Source organism: Zonotrichia leucophrys, chromosome 1A, assembly GCF_028769735.1.
Source record: "Zonotrichia leucophrys gambelii isolate GWCS_2022_RI chromosome 1A, RI_Zleu_2.0, whole genome shotgun sequence".
Taxonomy (NCBI): Eukaryota; Metazoa; Chordata; class Aves; order Passeriformes; family Passerellidae; genus Zonotrichia; species Zonotrichia leucophrys.
Window position 1 is genome coordinate 36,239,338 of NC_088170.1, and position 24,349 is coordinate 36,263,686.

General features: G+C 44.7%; 1 protein-coding gene across 2 annotated transcripts; it reads left to right on the forward strand.

The window, feature by feature from the left end:
- Positions 1–1,752: 1,752 nt before the first annotated feature.
- Positions 1,753–24,317, forward strand: FAM234B (family with sequence similarity 234 member B). 2 transcript variants are annotated; one of them, XM_064702229.1, is made up of 13 exons: positions 1,753–1,905; positions 8,072–8,464; positions 9,394–9,492; positions 11,734–11,922; positions 13,759–13,889; positions 14,587–14,734; positions 15,078–15,219; positions 15,844–15,987; positions 19,330–19,411; positions 19,638–19,793; positions 20,388–20,505; positions 21,632–21,858; positions 22,275–24,317. In XM_064702229.1, the coding sequence occupies exons 1-13, from the start codon at positions 1,869–1,871 to the stop codon at positions 22,278–22,280; spliced, it is 1,872 nt and encodes a 623-aa protein (XP_064558299.1). In that variant the 5' UTR covers positions 1,753–1,868; the 3' UTR covers positions 22,281–24,317. The 2 variants fall into 2 exon arrangements, with proteins under 2 accessions (XP_064558299.1, XP_064558300.1); XM_064702230.1 differs by having other exon boundaries at positions 20,391–20,505.
- Positions 24,318–24,349: the final 32 nt, after the last annotated feature.

The window sequence follows — 24,349 nt, forward strand, 5'->3', positions numbered from 1 at the left end:
TGCTTGTAACATTTTTCTAAATGACCACGTTGTCTACACAAAGCTCTCAAGCCTAACCCCGAGTATCTAACTTTTCAGCATCTGGCTTTTTCAAACTGCTTTGGGAAAAAAAATTAAATAAAATGAACAGTGACATTCACATCAATTAATGAACTATTTGCAGCTTTTTGATTGATATTTGAACACTTGACAGGTCCAATTTATATGCAAATCAGCTTACATTCACAGCGTAAATAAGGAAAACTTAATTTCTCATGCTTTGCAAATCATTAAATCCTCTGAACATATTGCTTAGTCATATGTTCCTCAAAAGCATCAGTTTAACCACAAATCACTTGTCCTTGCAAATCCATTAGCCTCACAGAGAACTCTGGGCTTGGGGAGCATGCCATTTTTGTGGGGACACATGAAATTAAGAGTGGGCTACGCTGCACCACAAATGTAAAAGCATAGCAAGCTATGGGCTTTTGCACTGTATGTGTGTGTGCCAGATGTTAGAAGATCACAAATGAGGACACCAGACATCGCAGCTCCTGCTTCTGGCTGTTTTCTGCTGTTCCTTTGCTCCCAGCCCTAATTGGTACCAGAAGCATTTTCTTAGAAGGAGTCACTCTGCTGGACAGCTCTTGCCCTATCACAGGCTTTGCTAACTGAGACTTGAAAAGGATCCAGGATCTATCCTGTAAATATTTACATAGATACAGGACTGCCACTGCTCTTAAATCAAAGCCTGGAGGGCAGGAAATGGCATATGGAACAGAAAGACTGTATTCAGAAAAACCTGGACGGGAAAGAGTAACAACAGCTGTGATGGCTTTTCCAGAGTTTGCCACCTGGGACTGTCCCCGCAAGTGCTGCGTCCTCAGGAAGGTCTCTCTCTGCAGCCTGGTGTCATCAGTGGAAAAAAACCCTCTGGTACCAAAAGACTTTGGATCAGAACTATTCTCTCTCCCGTTCATATCTGGAAAAAAACCTAAAGGAACTCTCTTCACCAACTAGACCACTTGGTGTCTCTCTTCTGCTCCTTATTGTTACTAATCGAGGAGTTCCAGGACATAGCTGGACACGAAAGAGTGAGTACATAATTTGCAGAAACAGCACCTGAAACAGGGGAAAGCAAGAGCAGCAGCCGATGCTGAGGAAACGTGATGTGTTCAGTAGCCAGGCAGAGTCTCTTTTGATGAATCTGGCCAATATTCCTTCCTCTCATTCAGTGACAGAGGACGTTGCCTTCTGAGCTCTCACACAAATCATGACTTGGAGAAGTGGCAGGGTTTGGGAATCAGGAAGCCTCGTGGCTTTGGGGAAGCCACAAAACCCTCCTTGCTCAACTTCCCCCTTGTGGGAAAGGGAGAGTTCACTTATTCACTCACCTCGTAAGGCTGCGGTGACAACTGAGGACAGCTTTGGAAAAAAAACTGGCCATCTTTCGTAATTAATCAAAAATAAAATAAAATAAAATAAAATAAAATAAAATAAAATAAAATAAAATAAAATTGCAAAATAATGATAATAATAAAAAAAAACTAGATTCCTTCCAACCAAAAACTTCCCAAGAATGAAGGCATATATTTATAGCAACAACAATTTAAGGGGACTGGCACTTTCTGTGCAAACCACTCAGGATGACAAGCCTATTTCCCATCGGTCTGTGCCCACACAGTCGCTCAGGCAGGCTGCGAAGATCTGGGCTGTCCCGGGTCACGGCTCGCTGCCACCGGCCCGTCGCTCCCCGCGGGTCTCTGCCCCTCAGCCCGCCGGGCACACGGAGGGCCCGGGCTCCCCTCCCGCCGGGAACCACAATTCCCAGCAGGCCGCGGGGCGGCGCGGGGCGCGGGGCGGCGCGCGAGCGCACTGCCGTGTCCAGCATGGCTACGGTGCTGTCCCGGGCGCTGAAGCTGCCAGGTAAGGGCTGTGCGCCCGGGCACGGACCGACCGCCGGCCGCGCCGGGCCGGACTGCGCCGGGCCGGGCTGGGCTGGGCCGGGCGGGCCGGGCAGGGGCAGCCGCGGCCCGGGCGGCCCGGGTGGCGGGAGGCGCGGGTGCCGCTGCCCCAGGGCTGCGGGCGCGTTGCCATAGCGATGTGGCGATGTGGGGTGAGGCCCGGCGGTGCGGGCGGTGAGGGGCGGCCGGCGGGCTCCGCGCCGGGCCCGCGGCCGAGGGAGGGACGTAGGGGCCGGGGCAGCGTTTCAGGGCTCGGAGGGCGTCGTGTGTGGCAGAGGGGGGCCTGGGCCGCGGCCCTGTGAGGGGTCTGCGCCGGAGGAAACGAAGCGCTGACCTCTCATCCGCTCCTGCCGAGTTTTACCCACAGAAGCCAGGCCAAGAGCTCGGTAAGTGCCAGTGCAATTACCCAGGTAAATGTTTAAAGCCTGCCTGCCGCCTCTGCACCTTCCAGCCAGAGATCTTCAGCGAGATGAAAGGATATTCAAGCATAAGGGGCTATTGTGTGCGGTGAGCAGCAGTCAAACAGCCATTCTCTTCAGTAAGGAGATTAAAAGGGAATTAAAATACCTTGCCAAACCAGATCTTGGGAGCGTGCTAGTTGCTGTTGGATGTACTGTAGGCGATGTCAATGCACCTGGCTGCATTACCTTCAATGGGAAGAGCTCATTGCACTTCCTAACCGTGTCTTGCCTTGGGGGCAGCCCTGGGACAGAGACAGGGCCCAGCCGAGTGCGGCTGGGAATGGCTTCTCCTTGGCACTGCACACCACATGGTCTGCATGGCCCCAGCCCGAGAGGCTGCACTCACCATCCTTTCTTCCTCCAGCAGTCCCTCAAGGTCCTTCCTGCCATTGTAACCCTTACCAGGAGTCATTACTTTTAGTTTATGTGGTGTCTGTTGAGTCTCATTCAAAGAAATTTTGTTTGCAAGTTGCTTTCTTCCTTGTTTTATACATACATACATATATATATATATATACACCTTTGTCTAAATGGGAGGGAATACATTCCCATGAGGAAATCTGTGTAGGACGAGTGCAAACTGGTAGGTGTAGGTGTGTGCATTAGGGTGTGACCAATGGGGAACTGCAATAAGAAGTGCAGATCTCTTCTGGGACCTTTGGAACCAGCATGATCTATTTGATATCTGCTGTTGGGAAACACTGATTTGGAAAAGGATTGTAACAGGCCTTGCAGCTGCATTTAAGAGAACAGTTCTTGCATCAGTCCTCAGGTTGAACTGCAGAGATCATGCCTTTCTTGTGTGTTTAATTATTGAGAAATGCAGCTTCCAACAGCAGTGAGAAAGCAGAAAGCCTATTGCTATATCTGGGGGGGGGGGGTTTTGCATCTCATTAAATTAATTAAAAATCAGTATGGGCTTAGAAATATGTCTGCAGTACCCAGTGACAGGTGCTTGCCAACTGCCAGAAAAATAAGCAGGACATGAAATTAGTACAACAGATACTGGAACCACTGTGCCATCATTGGAATAATGCACTGAACATTGCACTCGTCTAAAGTCCAAGATCTGCTCTTTTCACTCCAAAGTGAGTGCAAATAAAAGCCTTCCCCATCAGTCGAAACCAGGAAAAATAAAATTATAATTAATATCTTTGAAGCCATCAGCACAAGAAATGAATAATTTATTGCCACTGGGACCTCATTTGAACACAGATCACCTAATGGGTGCCTTCTTTCCAGACCATGGTCGCACAGTGATCCTCTGTTCTTCACTCAGAGGTCACATTCTTCTGCTGCAATAGTTGCCTGTGTGAAAATAGCATTTGGCAAATACATGGGGGATTTTCAAAGTCATAAAGTGTGATTCAGAGACCTGCTGCCCTTGAAAGCCAATAAGTTGGGGCGTTTCCCCTCAGTTCCACCTTTGAAAGCCTCCATCGAAATCATCGGTACTTGCTTTTTCTGGAAAAAGAAAAAGGAAATCCAGGGTGATATGACAGTAACTTGGTCTGATTGTAACCACAGCCACTGAATGGGAACTTGTTTTATCACTGATGCCATGGAAGAAATGGAATATGATTTAGAGCAGGTCAGAACAGAGGATGCTTTGTTGACTCTCCCTGTAGGGAGGGAACACGGAGCTATAGGGAAATTGACTTTGCTGATACTAACTCCATACCTGTGAGGTGGATGCAAGGTTTGTATACACTTGAGGTCTCTTTGGAGGACAGATAACAAAGTGTGAGTTACACACACCTGGTACCTACGTAAGGCCACAGAACTGCAGCTTGCTTTAGCACAGAGTATGATTTCTCATGAAGGCTGCACAGTGGTTATCCTTTCAGGACACATGGTGAGAGTTTCACCAAGAGGCCAGCTCAGATCTTACCATTTCTACTTCCATGATGGGAAACTGAAAACTGTGTGTATTCCCTGACAGCTGGTTACTTGCAACAGAGGCAGTTTTAGCTTTCTGTTGATGGACAAACTGTTTTCCTCCAGCCTGAGCCTTGTTGTTAACCAGAAAGGAAAGAATTTGACTTCTGAAGCACTTAAAAATAAATCATCATTCTCTAAAAGGTGTGAGGCTGCTTGTGTTTTCACACATTCTTTAGTGGTTTTGTGTTTGTGCTTTTCTGCTGAAAAATCATCTGGGGGTGAATAGTTAAAGTCAGGTGTGTTACCCTGTTTCCCACAGCTAGTGACCTAAAACTCAGATGAGGAATCATGTTCCTTCTGCTCTCCCTCCAGCCAGGTGAATCATGATTTACATGTTCTCTGCACCACAGAGCAGCCTTGGGAGGCTGAGCAGAGCACATGCTTGCCAGCATTCCAAATGCATTCCCAAAACACCTACAGATTGGTTAAGGTTCTCTCTGAACAGTAGGAGATAAGTGTTTGAATCCTCTGAGATGAGCAATACAATTGGGTTTTGCAGATGCTAGATGAGTGCTCCAACAGCCTTTCTTAAAGGGCAATATCTTCCCTTCTTTTGGCTTAAAAACCCCAAAACTCAGGGCACTTTATGCCTGAGTTTAGTGAATGGCTGTGCCTTGTGGGTGTGCTGGGTAACCTTTTGGGGAAAGATAAGGTGAGGGAGTGCCATTTTCTGATTCCTACTCTGGCTTAGACATGAATTGAGACTGAGCAGCTCTCTGCCTTATAGCTCTCCTGTACTTCTCCAGATTCTTAGCTATGTAGATCATCAGAAGCTGTCATTACTGTGTAGTAGCTGTTTTGTAGCCACTGCTCAGTGGTTCTCAGTAGGGCAGGTGTTCCTGTTGCAGGTTGTGGTTGATACCCCTGTCAATCTCAGCATCTCAGTCTCTCGGTTCAAGGAGTGGGTGAGCCATATTTTCAAGGTCCTTTCTGTCTCCAGAAAGAGATCCAGAAGAAAACTGTTGCAGATAAATTTAATTCATACCAATGCTTTCAGTTGCATCAAGGATGATCAGCAGGTTCCAGTCTTTTGGTTGACTGTTTGGAATTAAAATAATTAAAAAAAACATAGTATATGTAAAGCATAATTATTCTTCGAGTTGTTTTACTCAAAAAGTCACCAGTTTCCAAAACTGGGAGCAGTCTAGTTAACACAGCTGTCTGACTTTGACTTCCCAGGTTTAATACCATTTACTCTTGGGCCAGCCACGTTTGTTTTTCATGCCATTCTGACCTGGCTTGAACTGGCACATCTGGATCTGTTGTGAGAAGCTGCAAGTATCCTGGCAGTGAGACCTCTCTGGAATTTTTTGTTTCAACTGTCTTTCAGTCACTTTTTAGCACAACCTACAGTATTACATACCTGTGAAATGACACTGCAACTTCTGAGCAGACATGTATGCCACCAGGGTCAGTGGCCTTCTGTGCGCTTATGGGGTGGAGCCAGGGTTGTCAGGACTTCCTGAAAAGCCCACACTTTGAGCACATGTTTAGAGCAGAGCCTTGTGAAACAAAGCAGTGTGTCACAGGGATACACCAGACTGACCCATAGAAATGCAGTATCTCTTGGTTCCTGCCTCCACAAGGAACTGTTTTTTGAAATGTATATGTGCACCAGGTTATTGAGTCTTTTGTAGAAACCCCTGATTCAAAAAGGAAGAGTCTGTCTTAGATATGTGAACATGTTGGATATTTTTATTTCCTTCTGTTCAGTGTAGGTGAGTTGTCCTGGCTGTTCCACCTAATGTGGGGCATTTAATTTTTGGTGGGATTGTAAGTTTTTCTTAAATCCTAAAAATGAAGCTGAATACCACTTGTAAGTGGTAGATGAAGGAGAAGTGAAGGTCCTTTTGTGGGGTGAGAAATGAGGAAGAACTAAGATACATGTGCTGCAAAATACACTCTAGATTATGCAAAATAGCTGTGTTGCACTAACTAGGTACTACAGTACATCTGTAACTTGAGTGTCTTTAGCAGGAAAACCAGAAGTAAGGTGTACTGTCTTAGTCAGGAAAAGTAATCATGAAAGCCCTAAAATTTCCACTTTGTAAAGCCTTCCCATCATCTTAGTGTCTGAGAGGGGTTACAGCTTGCATATTTTTGCTTATTAGCTATGCCTTGCATGTACCACTTCAGGAATCTTCAGGCACCAGGCAGTTCCTGCTTCAGATCAGCTTTAAACAAAAGGAAATGAGACAGATACCTGGGATAGCAAGGTCCCACCTTGTAATCAGAGAGAGAGAGAACCAGGCTGAGACTCTGGAATTCTCAGAGCATTGGCCATGGCTCCATGCCCAGCCTTGTGGCACAGGGCAGCTCCCTGAGACGTGACCCTGGACTCGTAGCCCGGGGCAGTGACTCTGCGTGATCTTTCTGTGCCCATAGCCAGATGGTGCTGGCCATAGGCCAGGGTGTGTGACCAGCTCTACACCTGCCCTCACCACACTCCCTGTGTCTGTCCAGCGCTTGGGGGAGGTTGTGTGTGCTGGGCACCTGTGCAGGAGACACCTAAAGCTGAGCTACCTTCCTGCACCACCACCTGAAGGGATCAGTACCAAGTTATCTGTCTTGGCCAGGCTAAGCACAGACTGTGGGCTCTGCTGGGAGCAGGAACAGAGCAGGTGCACTGTGCTTGCCTCAGACAGGGGTTGGAGCATTCCCTTTTGCAGAACTGAGCCATGCAGAGAAAGTGGTTCCTGATTCCTGATTCAGATCAGCCTGATTCCTCCAGACATCAGCATGTTACTGGCCCAAAGGGGCAAAACTACTTTCCCCTCATCTTCAGGGAGACGTCATTCTTGGGATTTCTGCTGGTCAGAGTGACTTTGAGATATGTACAAGTCTCTTTTCTTAGCTTGGCAGTGGAAGAAGGAGTCAGGATTCTGCAGTTGTAGGTTTTAAGGTTTATTTCTTATCTATAACATTCTTTCTTTGGTTTGCTGAGGTCTGTTTAGCAGGTTAGACAGAGGCACACTGACCACCCTCAGAGGTGGTGTTGTCTTTCATGCTAAAAACTATATGTACATTATTTACAATAGCTTCTTAATACTTATCACGTATGTTAGACAGTGAGTTTCTACTTTAAACTAATATAAAAGTGCTAACATCACCGGGAAGATGGAGGCTAGGAAGAAGAAAGAAGGACAGGGCACACCTAAATTCTTTTATCTTGGGACTCTGAACTTCTATTCTAAAACTCTAAAAATTTACTTTTCACTCTGTGACAGACTAACTATTATTCTACTTAAACTTTCTTGACTTGTAATTCTTCATATAAAGGTGGTAATTTGCCCTGTGGGTCAAAATCAAAGTCACAGGTGTCTTGGGCTCTGTGCCAAGGTCTCTGAGCTTTTTGGCAGCAGCTTGAGCTATCCAGGACAGCTGGAGAGATGTCCTGGGTTCTGGCACTTCATGTTTCATTGCTAATGAAGAAAGTATTAGAATTAAATCAGCCACAAATTCCATATAGATGCATGCATACACATACATATATGTACACACACACACATCTGAGGAAAAGAAACTGTCAGCATCTTTTCCCCCACACATGCTACTGTGAACCATGGAGAGAGAGACCCTGTCATTTCTCTCACACTTCTCAATTGGAGCCATGCAAAATGCAGACTACTCTGTCATCCTTTCTGTATCACTCTCTACTGCAGCCTTTTCTCCACTGAGATCCTGCAAAAACTCATGTTTATTGTCTCTCTCCATCTTTCTTCTCAGGAAAGAAGAGCCCAGACCTTGGGGAATATGATCCCCTCACTCAGGCTGACAGTGATGAAAGTGAAGATGACCTTGTACTCAACATCCAGAAGAATGGGGGGGTCAAGAATGGGAAGAGCCCCCCTGAAGAGATGCAGGACCCCGATTCTGATGTGGAGGTCGGGATGACAAAGCAGCACACGTCAGAGAGCGCTCCTGAGGGTTATCCTGCCGAGACAGCTGGGAGCTTGGAGCAGAAGGCTGCTCCCTCTCTCATGCCATACCTGCGCACTGCCATCTTTTTGCTCACTGTGGTGATCTCGATGATTCTTGTGCTGGTGTGCGCATTTCTAATTCCCTGTCCCCCTAGAGACTTGCATAACACCTGGAACCGCAACCTAGGTCAGGGAGCAGGTGAGAAAGCCCCAGGAACAGCATCTGGCATGGGGGAGGTGGCAGCTCCCAGGCTGGGCATCGGTGGGACAGACCTATCTGGGAGAGCCAGGTCAGAGCAGAGGCCCTTCCTCACCACTACAGATGCTCCAAAATAATAGGCAGGTGGCTGTGTCCTGCTCACTCTTGAAGCTGAGGCATGGGGAATCTGGCATCTGCACATAACAGTGCCACAAAATTTTGTTTCTGCCAACATCAAAAATTATTTTGACTCTTCTTCCACCCTGCCTTTTTGTCTGGATGTTGTGCTCTCTTCCGGATGGAGATGGCCCAGCCCAGTTTAAAATACAGTGCCTCCCTTTCTACAGCCTGGACTTTACCAGTACCTCCATGCTGAAGTATGTGGTTGTGTTAGACAGGAGAAGGATAAAAATCTTTGTGTCTTCTAACTAGCTTAACTAACCCTATTCCATTGTCTTTTAGTTCTGCTTGAATCCATAAATCAACATTTAAGATCTTTTGTCATCCTGTATGGGTCACTGGTATCTCCCGTTCTGGTTTCTACAATAAAGTAACACTGTTTTGTGAAATAATTTCTGCCAGGATTTCCATATGTCTCTGCCTCATTGCTTTTTGCCCTTGGCTTCCAAATCCAAGCTTTTCATAAGATACATGGCTCCACATTGCCTCAGAAATGGAAGTGGAAAACATGAATCTTTCTCTATTAGCTACTCCATTTCTCCTTTCCCTGACCCAGATGCTACATTTCTGTCTTTTCATGAAATTAAAGATCTTACATGTTGTGAGCTGCCTACCCTTGGTGGTTCCTTGGCAGACTTTGTGAGGCTTGTATATGCACAAGTCTCATTTCTGGACCAGCCCTGCTCTCCCAGTGTGAAAAATGAGCTGGGTGGCCTTTTTGACATGCAGTAACTCTGTAATTTTTGCAGGTGGTGTGTTATCCCCACTGGAGCTGTGTGATGTGAACGGTGATGGCCTCCCTGACATCCTCATTGTCTTCACTGCCTTGATGAATGCCAGTGTCATGGGTAAGCACTGCAGCTCCTTTCCATTCCTCTTAATGTGTCAGTAGGGACCTTTGTATGTTTGTCTTACACACAGGAAGAGTCCCTGCCACTGCAAATCCACTGCATTGCTCTTTTCAGAGTTCCTTAAAATTGCTGGTGTACTGTGCCTATGGTTGGTCATGCTTAAAATTTTCATTACAAGCCTGTGCTCCTATACCTTTTGGTCAGCATCATCTGTTTGCTCTTACCTCGTCTTGGGGCAACTCTGTCTCTTTGTCCTGCATTTGTGCACGTTTCACTTTGTTTTTAGAAACACCCTCACTTTGCTGCCTTTTTCTCCAGGTCACTCCATATACTTGCCAGGCTGCTAATTCACAAATAATAGTCTGATAATGGGGCAGCTACTGTGCCTGGCTGTTTAGCAGGTGTTGCCCTGCTTCCTCCTCCAGGCTGCTTTGCTTTTTTGGTTAGTACTCATACCCTTCAGGTAACATAGCAGAACCTGCTGGTGCTGGCCAGCATTGCACAGGGGCTGCCAGATCTGGTGCCAAATCCTGTTGCACTGAGCATCTGAAGCCCTGGAGTTTCTCAGCTGCCTGCTGTGCTGCAACTGCCTATCCTGGCATGGCCTGGTGCCAGGTGAATCTCTTCTGCCTCAGAGAGGTATTCAGGGAGCAAGCATACATTGCACAACCTGAAGAAAATTCTTGGAGCAAAATGCCTTGGCTCTTCAAAGAGGTAATAAAAATATTGTTAGAGGATAGGGAAGATGCCTTTCTCCATGGCCCAAGCAAGGCCTGTAGTATATCACAGCAAGTCCTCTAAAAAGAAGCCTATAAACATAGAGAAAACTGTAAAGTAACTTAAAAAATTAGTGAGAAAGGAAGACATGGTTGACAGAGAGGCTGTATTCCATTTATATCAGTTGTACTTGCACGCTATATTTTTACCATTACATTGCTTTTATTTTTTATCCCAGATATACATATGGGCAGCATGCGCTGAATGAAACTGGTCATACCTAGTTGCATGCTGGGTTGTAGCTGTGCTGGAAGACAAAAACCAGACACTAAAACAGGTGTAAGCAGATCACAATCCAAAACTCACATAGTTGGATATCAGCCACCTGTAGCCTGTGCTTGGAGCATTCACACAGTGCCAAGTAGAGATAAGCTTGGAATAGGCACCCAGTGGAGTAATCTGCAACACTGTTAACTGTTTCTCCAGCTTGTAGGCACAACAGCTGTGAGCTGCATTCAGGAGTTAGCTGTTCTTGGTCCCTGTCAATGTAACAAAGATAACTTGATCTGGGGCACCCCCTTAGCACAAGCCACATGATTTTCAGTTTGAGAAGAGAGTGAGTTTGACTTAGAGACTGGACTCAGCTTTATGTTTAGCCAGTGGTCCTTATATGCCCTTTGTGTCATCAGCTCACATGCTAGTGAGATAGAAGTTGGCTTGGTCTGTTGTTCTTTTGAAATGTGTGGGAGTTCATCTTAAGTTGTGATATGACCATACTAGGTGGAGATTAATTACAATAACCACACTGAAGTCTGAGGGCAGGCTCAGCTAAAAGTTGATCACATTTGGAATCAGAACCAACAGTCAATTGAAACAGCATACACTATTTTACAATTATTTTATGCTCACTGGTGAATTGGAAAAAGAATGCCAAGTTCCATCAATTGGTTGCATTCAATCTGTTTTTCACAATAATGAAACTCCTTTGGAAAACAAAGGAAAGTGCTCTCAGACCACCAGTCACTCTCTGTTGCCTCCAGAATTACAGACAAACCAGCACTTTCATCTGAGGTGACGTCTGCCTTGGGAGTCAGTTAAGGTTTCCCCTTGCTGCTAGATGTTTTGTTGAGGGAGAGGGGATCAGAATAATCAGTCTAGTTTGACAGCAGTAAATTTCACAGGAGGAAGACACCACAACTGAGCACATTGTCCCCAGGAACTTGGTTCTCTCTGCCCAGGGGCTGACCACATTTCTTGCAATGAGCTCAGGTTTTCATGATTTTCTGGGCCCTTGATTTTCAGCCCAACTTGTTTGGAGGTCACTGCTGGGCTCTGCAGCGGAGGAATTGAGCCATAAGGTTACATTTGACCTTTGCTTTCAGGTGGTGTGGATTTGTCTGTCTGAACTGCTCAGCTCCAGGAGTTAGAGCTGGATCTCCAGCACAAGGACCCAAGACAACGTGGTCATAGTAATCCCTCTGACACCAAGGGATCATATTCTCTCTTTCCTGCTTCTTCTAGGTGTCTCTAGACCCTCTGTAACTGTGGTGGCACTTTCTGGTATGAATGGCAGCACCTTGTGGTCCATCCAGCTTCCGGAGGAGACGCAAAGTGTGCAGTGCAATGGGCTGTCACTGGGGGCAGCTGCAGGGCCTGTCTGCCTTGTTACAGGAACATCGAAATTCCTCAGCCTTCTCAGTGCCTCCACAGGTAAAGTCAGCTACCAGCATATTAGAAATGTGCTGTTGCTTTTTGTTTAAAGGACTAATAAGCATGAATGATTTGGTTCTGACACATCATGGTGGCTGTTACTTCATGACACGGAATGGAGTCAAAACTAACGTGTTTCTAGGTACACAGGATAATAGAATCCAAAACATTTCATCTCTGTGGCAACATCTTCGTCCTACATCTCAGAATATTTCAAAATGTTAATCTTAGCCTGTAGCATCCCCATGTCATAAAGAATATGTAAAGTCTGTTCTCATTAGCATTGAGCTGCTGGTACAACTCAGGACCTTCCTAACAGCACTGCAGAGCTGAACAGCATTCTTGGAGAAGTTACATAAGGATATACACAACATCCAGGAAACCTTGCAGAGAAGTTAGGCCCATAGTTGAATTGATTAGATATGAATGAGTATTGTATTTTTAATCACTAGATCATGTACACCTTTATTCTCTGATTGCTGTTTGTTCTCCCACATTAATTCATTGGCAGAAATAGCCATAGGGAGGTATAGGGTTGCTTTTGGATTCAACCAAAAGGTACCTTGAAATTGGCCAACTTCGGGATGGAGGTGTGTGTTAATATTACAGTTAGGTTTTAATGAACCCAGTTCATCCAAGGACAATGATTTCACCACAGTTGCTGGCTCAGCAACAAGACACCTTCTCCTGTCTCCCCTGGCTGAGCAGTGCTGTGCCTTTATCAGCTGCACAGTACCATCAGGTTCCCCTCCCTGCAAGGATTTCTGCAGTCTGGCCATGGTATTCCCACTCCACCTTTTGTTCCATCCCCTTTAGTAGGTGCTATGGTTGCAGTTTCAGGCATGCCAGTCACATTCCATCCAGGGAGCAGCAACTGTATTTTACCCTATTATTTCCATGCTGTTAGAACTTCTGTTAGGATGTGAATATAACTTCTCAAGTCTCCTCTAATTTTACCCCCAGCTGTTTTCCCACACCTTTCAAATGCTTTTAGGGACTTGGGTTACTTGCACAGTGTTTACATGGTCAGGACTGTGAGCTGCCTCCTTTACCAGCAGTAGCAATGTACAAGTTTGGCCCTTGGTTTACTTTGTCATTCAGTGGCATCCTACAGAAAAACATTTTTAAAGATTTTAAAAGCAGAAAAACATTTTTAAAGATTTTAAAAGCAGAAGTGTTGGCAAAAGAATGATGAAAAACTAAAAGCATCAAATTTAATTGTTGCCTTTTTTAAAGGTTTATTTGCAAGTTTGCAAGTCTGGTTTTACTGGGTTTCCAGCTGGGTCTGTGCTGGACTGCTGAACCATTTGACATCACGTCTGTTAACATGCTTTCCCCCTGAGGTGGAGTAAGCATGTCATGCTGGAGTGGTAATTTGCTGCTGGGAATTTAACTGAGACACAGATTTGCACTCTGAATATCAGAACTGTCCATCTGTTTCCTTTCCTCACATTTACCTAGCCTTTACTGCTGGCTGAGGCAACAACTGCTGTCCTGCAGAGCAGCACTCTCGTTTGGGTTCTCCTTTGTAAATTGAACCTTAAATATTCTCTCCTATTTCCGAAATTATTTAGGGCTCAGGTCTTTTATAGAGATGCTAAGAAGGAAGCACAGCAGGACTTGAGGCCTGACTCAAAGGCAGTCTGAAGAAATGCTGGGAGAAGAATTTTGCTCTCGACTGCAGTTTGTCTCAGTTTGTAGATGTGTCTTTCCCCTTCACACAGAATGGGAGAAGTAATTTCTCTTGCTTCCTTTTCAACAAGGTTTTGTGGAACCCTCTAGGGATGCTCTCTGGTTCCCCAAGTACAGGTGTCTTTTATGCTGTTCTTTCCACAGGCAAGACCATCTGGACACTGAACTCCATTCATCTTTCAAGTGGGATCCTGGCTGCACCAGCTGCAACTCTTCCAGATGTAGATGGAGATGGCATTAGGGATATTGTTGTTCTGGTTCTCACAGAGACACAGGTACAGCATATCCCTGCTTAAGGTTTGGAAGGACCTTTACTATTTGTGTAGAGGAAAAACAGACTGATGTGGAAGGACTGTAACCAGAGCTGCAAGAGCCCCTAATTTTCATTCCCTTGGATTTTGCTGAAAAGCACCCTTTTTCTTCCAGTAGCTCAGAGCAGTGAGATCAAACAATAATGACACTACCTGCATTCTTGACAGCTGGGAATGAACAGAAGGGTCATTATGTGCACCTCACTGAGACTTGAGAATTATCTGTTTCTGTTCAGTGAATGTGTGGTTTGAAGTGAGTGTTTAGCAGCAGTGTGTGGATGGATCTCTGGAGAAAGGAGCAGTTAGCTTATCCAAATGAAAGAAATACTTTCTTTTATTAATTAATTCAGATTAATTGTGTGATTAATTCAGATGCAGATTTCCTTTATGCTTATCCCTCCCCACAATTCTAACATAGATTTTGTTAGAGGAGCTCAGATTTTTGAATTCCCTTTTATATTTGATCCATTTGTGTGAAGAGAAAAACATGAATGTAAGATGCCTAGGAAGACAGACTGAGCATAGAGAAAGCAAACACTGTCTAGACCTTGCTGAGGGGGAAATTATCAGTGCAGCTTCATGCTATGGGGTTGGGAGAAGATTCTGAGTGCAGAGGTGCTTGAAAGCACTGATAAAAATCTTTGCCTCTCTCTCCTTGCAGCCTGATGTGGTTTTCATCTTGGTATCAGGAAAGACTGGAACTGCTTTGGGTGGGCCTGTGAGATACAGCACCAATGGAGAAGGGAAAGTGATTGGCCCTCAAGTCCACATCACCAGCCGGGGAGCCATCTACATCCTGTTTGGTTTTGGTAAGGTGCACCTTGCCTCTGCAGTACTTCACCTTCCTGAGAAAACATCTGTTTTACCTAAAATGGTCCAGAATGTCCCTGGGATACTTGTGCCATGCCTTCTGCTATAAAATGTAAGAGGGCAAAAGCACAAGTCACACTGCCATGGTGTGGAAAAGTACAGGAGCACCAATACCTGCTAGTCTCAAATACTCTGGAGTTTCCCAAAGTCACATCATGCCAGGGAAGTTCCAGCTCTGGGCATTTCATTGCCTTCTACCACAACTGCAGTGGTCCCAATTACCCTCTGTTCTACTGGGTTCTCTTTTGCAGTCAGGATCCTCATCTTTACTCTTCCTGGCAGGTAATGTTCAGGCTGTTGCCCTGAGGGATATCTTTACCCAAGCCAGAAACCGGGACAACTTTCCTGCAATGCTGCAGCAGGAGGAGCCAGAGTGGGAAAAGCGCAGATCTGTCAACCTGTCAGAGCTCATTGACATTTACAGGTACAAGATGGACTTGTCATCTTGCTCCTTCTGGGAGAGGAAGGGAAGGGTAGGCACTTATTAGTGTTCCTAGAGGGGTTTGCTTCTACTTCAATACTGCCCTTGTCTTCATTGTCCAGTTGATAACTGGGGAATACTGTGGGGAACCTGTCATTTCCTCCCTGTCCTCTGGTTGTCCTAGCCAAAGAAGTGCAGAGTATTGTAAAAGGGAGTCCTTAGCTTCTCCTGCTCCTTGTTCCTTTCTTCAGCCCCATATGCATTGCTGAAGGGAAAAAGAGGCATTCCCAGCTAGTGGAGTCTCTTTGGGAAGCTCAGTGTGTGTGGGCCTGGATTTCTCAGCTCATTCTTCTTTACTGCCCGACTGTGGGGCCGGTCTTGATAGGAATAAAGGGAGGGGGCAAATGTGAATTCACAAACTTCATGCTTTTTATAGTAACTCATGATATTCAGAAGACCCCACGTTTGAATTTAGTTCACTTAACTGAGGAGCCCACATGACTGGGGAAAAGATAGACTTCTCCAAGTATAGTTCTCATCTTTCATAGGAATTGCCACAGGACAGGCAGCTAGTGCTGAGATGTGCAGATACAAGCCTTGATCTCCTCTGTTTTCCATTTGTGCCAGTGGGGGTGTTGACTTTCTGCAGACAGTGAAGACACCTGACACAAACTGCAGCAACCTGCTCATCACAACCAAAGAGAGCTTGATCCTGCTGAGGGGACAGGACCTGGAGCGCCGCTGGACCCTGGAGCTGCAGAATATCAGCAGGTTACTTGCTGGGAACATTTCTCTGTCCTATTTCTTCCTGTACCATTTCCCAACTTTCAGTTCTAAGCACGTGTGTTCCTTAGAAAGCAATTGACAGTAATTCTCCAAGTCTGAAGAGGAATCTAAGTACTGGAGGTGTGTGTTGTTGAGCCAAGTGAGGAGGTCAGGAGGAGCAAGGAACAGAAGACTGGGAACTTGAGCTGTATGCTTGTGAATGATCACAAATAAGGGACTTGATTCAGGTACCCAACACTGAAGTAAGGGGAATAATGTGGCATTGGAATTTAGTGGATTACTGATGTGTGATTCAGCCCACTTGCTGTCCAGGGCTTCAGTGGAGGGGATCAGTTCCATTAGTAATGTTAAAAATTTAAAACAGGTGAATGAGTATGGCCCAGAGATCTTAATGTTCCTTGAAAGTTGAAAATGAGCATTTTGATGGCAGTCAGCATCTATACTAAATGTAAACCTTAAAATAATACTGCTCATCCTCTAATTTCGCACATGGAAATTAAGTAATTTTCCAGATCTTGTGGGTTGGTAATAACCAGCAATTTCAGTGCTCCCAGTATGAAATATTTGCAAAGGGCAGTTGGGCACAATTGAGGGAAATTACATGGGAAACAATTGCTTGTTCTAGTATTGAGAATAAAGAGAGCATCTCTCAGCTCTGTCTTACCCAACTGTCAAGAGCATAAATGGGAAGAAGGCACTGGAACTTCATTAAGGAAAAGAAAAAAGGGTGTTCAGCTATCTTTGATATTCAGATAATGTCCACATTCTTGAGGACTGATGGGTGACATAAGCCACAACTTTAGGAATGAGTTATGGCTGGTTGATCATGCCATGGGGAAAGGAAATGGACTAGAAGTGTTTTGGACTCAGAATCTGCAGACTTCTGAATGTGTCTGGCATCGAGTTTAAAGGGCAAATGTGTGTAAAGTGACTAAGCAGAGCCACTTCATAGGTGCTGTAGAATCAGTTATACACAAGAAATTTCTAAATGGATGCAGCATTAAATTGGAATGCACAAATCAAGAAGGGTTAAAAACCATTCTTTACTAGTATGGTTGAGGTTGGAGTGCACCTCTGGAGGTTTCCTAATCCCACCTACCTGCTCAAGCAGACTCCAGACAAGGCGCAAATTACTCAGGGCTGTGTGCTGTCAGGTTTTACATTATCACTGAGGACAGAGACTTCACAACATCTCTGGGCAGCTAGTATTCAAGGCTGCTGCATTTTCCCATTCCCTGACCTCCCAAGGGACAGAGTACAATACATGTACAGGAGCTGGCAGATAATTATTGAAAAATAATGAAAGCAGTTCTTGTTCTAGGCTACTGTGCTAAAGTCCTGGACTACCTGTTTTCTCGGAGTTAAGAAAGACAAAATTTACTACACTGAATGTATTGTGGGCAAGCATTTAATTAAGAGGTTTGTTTGGATTTTTTTAGAACTTAAGTTCTACTTAAGCATCAAATTCAGGTCAGGGATGTTACCACAGAGTCAAACAGAATGAATTCCTTGTTAAACAAAGCTTACAAATCCAACTGTGAGCACTCCTTTTCCTGGGTAAACCTGCCCCAAGCACATCACTTCATCCAGGCAGACTGAGTGCACGCCTGTGGGAATAATTTCTGAGAAAACCAACATGGCTACTGCAGATGTGCTGCATTTCCAGATAACTTTTGACAAGATCCCTGGAAAACCATAAAGGAGAATCAGTAGTCATAAAACAAGGGCGAAGTTCAAAGACCATGAAATTGAGTAAGCAGTTGCAAATTGTGTTGTAAATGGATGTTTCAGATGAGAGAGGATTAATAGCAGGTTGCTGGGGGGATTACTGTTGGGCAGAATAATTACTAACCTTCTGGTTCATTTGAGCAAGTGCCCAGGGGATTTTTCGCTTGATTGGTAGCATCCGATGTACTTACATTTGTGTGCATTCTGTTTGTGGGATCTGCCACCAGCTGTGACCCATAAGGGCAGAGGCACCTTAGGAGATGTTTTGAGTTTGTGGTCATAGGATAGAATTGTCTGCTCCTTCCTTTTGCTACTGGAGAGCTTTTGAGCTATAGGAGTGTCTTGTGAGGCTGCCTTGAAGGCAACACCTGGTTGCCAGAGGTATCTGTAAAGCAAATGGCATTGTTTGATGTCGTAAGTATAAAGTCAAGCCACTGTGGTGCTGTGGCATTACTGTTCAGGAACCATTCTGTCATGCATGTTTTAAAGGGGAAGACGGAAAAAAATTGGGAAAAGGTCTGGAAAAAATGCTTTGGCATGGAAAATTTTAATTATTGAGTTTATATGATCAAAGAGAAGCCTGAGAGGTGAGTTCATAAGCGTGTGTAAGAAATAGAAGCTAACAGGCATAGCAAGAACAAGTGCCTTGGAGCAAAAGCCATTTATGTTCAGGAGAATGAAGATGCAGGAATGTTTCTTTGGGTGAAATTAATCATTAGAACTAACTGTTATGAGAAGTGATGAATTCATCTCGTCAAAGATGAGGCAAAGCCAGCCTACTGATACCTGGTTAATTGGGTGAAATACAGAAATCTGTCATAAATAAGAGGAGGGAGGATATACTCTGATCCTGCCTTGCCATAAAATCTCTGGTTCTGTGAACTTTGTGGACTCAATTGTGCTTGTTTAGAATTGTGCACCTAGCTGTAGTGAATTGAAGGAAGACAGAGGCAAGGCTTAGAAAGCCAAAAGCAAGAAATATGGTTAAAGAACAGTTATAATGAGAGATATTATTGTGTTATGTCACCCACAAGTGAGAGGATGAGAAGGGACTTCATTTAACCTGCTTAAAGTCATCAAAAGGCTTGTAAACCTGCCAGCAGTAAAAATACAATACAAGGAATCATGGGCTGACATTAATGTTGAGTTTGTTAAGATCCATCTCACACAGCTAAGGCAGCCTGGGAAATGCAGTTTCTGCAGGAGGCCAAATGTGCCAATGCATTTTGGAAGGGCTGGGTAATTTTATATAATTATAGCAACAACAGTACAGGTTATCATGCAAAGGACAGGATGATAGTGTACAGGGGGATAAACAGATGTCTACACAGTCCATCAAGCAATGCCCCCCACACAGACAACTCTGAAGAATGGCTGAAAAGCACCGTGGGCCACTTTACCATTTTGCACTTTGCTGATCCACCAACAAATGAGTCCTGACAGTCACAATAGTTCTGAGTGAATGAAAGACCTTATTTAGCATGACAAATCCTGTCATTTTAAGAGGCAGAATGGAGGATGAAGGCAGCTATTCTGCCTCCATCTGAAATTACTTTTTTTTTACCATGGGGCTGAGTGTTTCTTTTTCCAAATTTACAGCCAGCCTGTACCAGGTTACTTTGGTGCTGACCAAACTCTGGACTTCATGCTGCAAGCACAGACTGGAGATGGGAACAAAAAGGTAAAACAGGTGAAGGCAGGGAGGGCAGTGGCAGCACAGGAGTGGGGTAGGCTGGGTAAAAAGCAACAAACTTTCTCTGGTCCTTGCTTTTCCCCTCTCTTTGGCTGGCACTCCTTAGGGTGTGGCCACAGACATGAAAGGGAACAGCACAGGCCATGCCTCTGAAGGGGGCTCTGCATACCCATGCCTTGGCATCCATTAATACTCAGTCTCTCCCTGCCTTGAGGTGGTGGTGATAGATGGCAAATCTGGCCTCCCTGTTTGGAACCAGGAACTTCCATGGCAGAGGCAACAACTCGATGCGCTCTCAGTCATGACTCTGGACAAGAAGTCTGTTTTTCTCTTCTGGGCTGATGAAACCAAGCCTGTGTTACGAAGTTTGGTAAGCATGCATCTTTTCTTCACTTTGAGGTTTCTCTGTGGAGCACATGCAGTGTCTGTCTCTTATTCCTATTGTCATTGAACTTGAACCTAATATATGAGAAGGCTGTCATGAACATCTCTTACTTTAACCTTCTGACTTCTCTGAGCCTGAACACAGGAATTTTCGTGTGCAAATTCTTCATTGTAAAGCTTTGTTGACAGAAATTTTGCATCCACAAACCCCAAAATTTGTGAATTTCATTTTTTCATGTAGCACTGAGGAGTTGTACTGCAGATTTGTTCCCAGCTCAGGGTGCTCCTTCTGTCCATGCAGGCACACAGTTTGGTTTTGAGACTCAAACTTCCAGACTGTAGCTTTGCCCATCAAGCTGCATATGACAGAGCTAGATTTCAGCCTTATCAAAGAGAAATTGTAGAGCAAATTCTGTTTTGGGGAAAAAATGGTTTCAGGATTTAATCTTTGTAAAACCACAGGTTTTAATTCTTTGATCCATGTAAAAACAACACAGTGTCAGAAAACTTTATTTTTTTGACAAAACTAGACTCCCCTTTGCTAACAGTTGTTATGTTTTTGTGTATTTCATTCCAACAGCAGCCTGGTCCCAGACCTGAGCGCCCAGGGCTGCACCACCTCTATCTCCTCCATCCTGTTTTTCCCACAGTCCTTCTGGACCTCACCAATGCAACAGACAAAGTCATTGCTTCAGCAGGTGAGTACAAATGGAGGAGAAACTACCTGGACTAGAAATAGAGAGATGGAAGTAGCTGTGAGAAACAGTGGGCTGCAGTTGTGCCTTTAAAGGGAGACCAAAGGTCCACCACATATAGCATGGCAATGGGAAATAAGATTCATCTTCCTTCTGAAGGAGCATCCTGTCCACCCCCTACTTTGAAAATACAAGACCCACAAAGTTTCTTACATGTTTAAGCAATGGCAGGTTTAATGCATGTTCTACACCAGAGAAATTTTGTTGCTTTCCATGGAGCTATTTTGAATTTCATGCCATGCATAAAAAATCCCTCTGTGACTTTTCTCTGTCACCTCAGATCCACTTCTGCTTTTGTTGGCCATCTCCTGCTCTTTGGGATAGGAGCTGTTCTACTTCCTCTTTATTCTTGTAAGGGGGAATCAAAATATATAAGTGTGTTTTCAGGGAAAAGTAGATCTGGATTTAACATCTATATGAGATTGTACAGTCCCTGTTCAACTTTCTTGCTCTTTCTAAAGCCATTCAGCAAATAACCAGCCTCTTGTGCATGGGAGTGTGGGATAAAAGATAGTTCATCCAGAACTAAGAGAAGTAGGCCAGGAAGCATAGAAAAACTGCTGCGTAGCAATAACATCTAATTGGACTTGAATCAAAAACACAGTTCAGGCAAGAACAAATAGAATACTGTTGTTACAGGATTTTTTTTAGAAACTAGGATTTCTGAGGTCTGTACAGATCATTCTGCAGTGACTGGAGTCACCTGACTTGCCAGTGCTTTACAAATTTCCAGTTTTATAGAGGTAAAAAATAGCTACTAACAGGTGCGGGAAGGAGATCTGAGAGTGAACTGTGTTCTTGAAACATGCTTATATCCTGTGTCAAGCCCAAAAACATAACCTGGAACCAAACCCTTCCATTTCTGATCTATATTTCAGTTTCTATCCATGGAAAAATATTAAAATAATATTCCCTTATCAACTAAGGTGCATGGAATTGTGAAGTCAGACTGAATATGCTATCAGTCTCGTGGATATTTTGACTGAGTAAGGGTTATAACATTTCTTTTGGAAGAACCATAATAATTTCCTCCTCACCACTGTTTTCTTGCCCTTTTCTGATGGACCAGTTGGAATTAATGACCTCCAAAAGGATGCATTTCACATCACTGTGACAACAACTGCAACCTCTGAGAAGCAGCCAGGATTTCTGTCGGTCAGCAAGCTGGGCCTGAAGTGGGCCATGATGAGCCAGGGCCGAATGGTGTGGTTAAAGGACAGCAGGGCTCCAAAAATCAGCCGTGGAGAAGTGAGGCGATTTCTGGCCCGGATGAAATTTGCTGACTTTCCTCAGAAGGTGAGATTGTGCAGGAATCCCTTATGAAATCCAGGCCTTTGAAAACATCTGATCTCTTCCCTACAGACACAGTTAAGGTGCTCTTTGGGTTGGAAGGAGACTGGTGGGATGCAAAATGACTGTTTGCAAGATGACTTGCTGCCCCTTTGGGCATAAGATGGACAGATTGTGAAGCAAAGATGTACTTAGGCAGTTGAGCACAGCACAGGATCTTCGACAGAAGCAGGGATGATGATCATAAGAGACTGAGAGACTTGCAGAGGGATCAGAGAGGTGGGACTGAGATCACTTGTTTTGACATGGGCAAGCAAGGGTCCTCCATATAGTGGTGCCCAGGTTCTGTTGCTGACTTTACTTCTCCAGACTGGATGATAATCAATTTTGGCTTTAATGTTTGTTTGCATTTCCTTCTTCAGCTCTAGCCTGGTGGTTCCTCAGATGTTGGTTGGACCTGTGGCCTGTACTGGGAATATAGGAAGCTGCTCTGTGTGTCTTCAGGAAAATGGCTGTGTAGAGGGAATGGGGTCTAAAAGCACTTCCCCTTTCTTCAGCTGTCTGGGGAATGCTGCTGAAGGCAGGTTTGTCCTAGGCAGACCTGTTCTGTACCAGAGAAACCTTACTCAGCAACTCCCTCTCCATGTGCTGTTCTTGCATGCTTCCTTCCAGGTAACACAAAAATGTGAATTTAGAGGTTATATACATATATATATAAAATCAGGCTTTATATATATATGTGTTAATTTATACAACGTATGTATATTTTTTGTATGTTTAATTTATGAATGAGATTTAGGACACACCTTTTTATGTCCAGACAGTGTTCCCAAGCAGTCTAACAAGCTCTGTGCCTAGAGTGAGCCATGATGAGTCAATGCAAGTGGTGTGGCTGAAGGACACCCTTAATCTTTTTATTTTTGGAGAGAAGCCTCTGGCTTCTGCAGGTTTAGTCTTATCTACGACTTCTCCTGTGCTCTCAGCTCTCTTGTCCATGCTGTTGCCAGACTCACAAACAAGCTAGTTCTCTGGCTGAATTACCTGATGTAGAGAAAGATGGTCTCCACAGCATCTGCCAGCCCCTTGCACTTGTGTGTTTCTTTCCCAGTTCCAAGTTCAGGACACCAAGTTCACGCATATGTGGGTGATGTAGAAGCAAAAGGTTCACAGTTTATTTCTCTCCATCCTTAAGGTTTGTATGAACCACATTGTCACTGTAACATCACACTGCAGTCCAACGGGCAGAATCTCCCTTTGCCAATGTATGACAGCCCCCTTGGGATAGGAGGTCCAGCAGATCCCAAATGTCACTGTAAAGGTCACTCAGTCTTGTCACAGAAAAGCTGATTCTTACGCAGCTGCTCCAGGGTTTAGAGGTTCAGAGACAGAACTAGAAAGCTTTTCTGTGCATTTTAACCCTATTCTGAGCTCAGTATTGCCATTCCCTTGCCAGCCCAGCCCTGTGTGCAGCTCCAGGAGGAGCAAGCTATCCCTGGCACACATTTGTTCACAGTGTGTTAGGTGTGTCCCACTCTGTCCCAGAGTGTGCCATTATTCTCTGCTGCATTTGAGCAGCATCTGTATGAATTTTCTTGTAGTAGAAAAGACCATATAAAAGTGAAACAATTTGGTGCCCCGGTAGTTCCCCACCAGTATTTTAGGGCAACAATCCAGGAACTCCTTTCCTAGTAATGCCATTCTAAGCCTGGCCTTTGACATTAAACAGAGCCAGGCTGAGATGAGGATTGCAAAGGACTTTTCTGTCTAGCACATGCCCTTCCAGCCTCCCCACATTTCCCCATGAGTTATGAGGTGATAGCAGACTTTGACTCTCCTTTCAGATGGGCACATTAGCCATGGATTTGCTCTGCTGGGCTCTTGACACCTCTCTTTGCTGTATCACCCTTTCCATCATCCCACATTTCTATATAAAGCTTCCAGGATAGCCCTTCAGGTTTAGCTGCAAGCCCCAAGGCTGGTCTTTGGGCCCTGATCTCCTAGTGTCAGAGCTGTGAACAGTTTGTATATGTTTAATGGTATTTTTGTGTAAATAGCTTTGTATATATTAGCACAACTGTAGCAATGGCTCTAGGCCTGGCATTTTCCTCCAGACAAGGTTTAGTGTTTATAACAGAGCTAGTGTCAGTTAATAGAGCTGCAGAATAGGACTGAAGGTGTGAGGACCAGTAACGTATGAGGGATTAAACAGGAGTGTTCCTTCCCTCCTGTCCAGCCACCACCTTGCTGGGAAAGGTGAATCGGCTGTTACCTAAGTAGTTACTTCTGAGATTCTTCCTGAGAGAACTGACATTCAAGAGCAGTGATGTTAGCTCCTCCTTAATGTGAATTCACCCTGCCCACATCCCCACCCCCACCCCCACTGTGAATAAAGAGTCTGTCTGTATATTGTTGGAAAAATGTATTTGAACTGCAGTGAAACAAAATAAATATTGTGTACAGCGTCATGTGTCATGTGAACCAGTGTTTCACCTTTGAG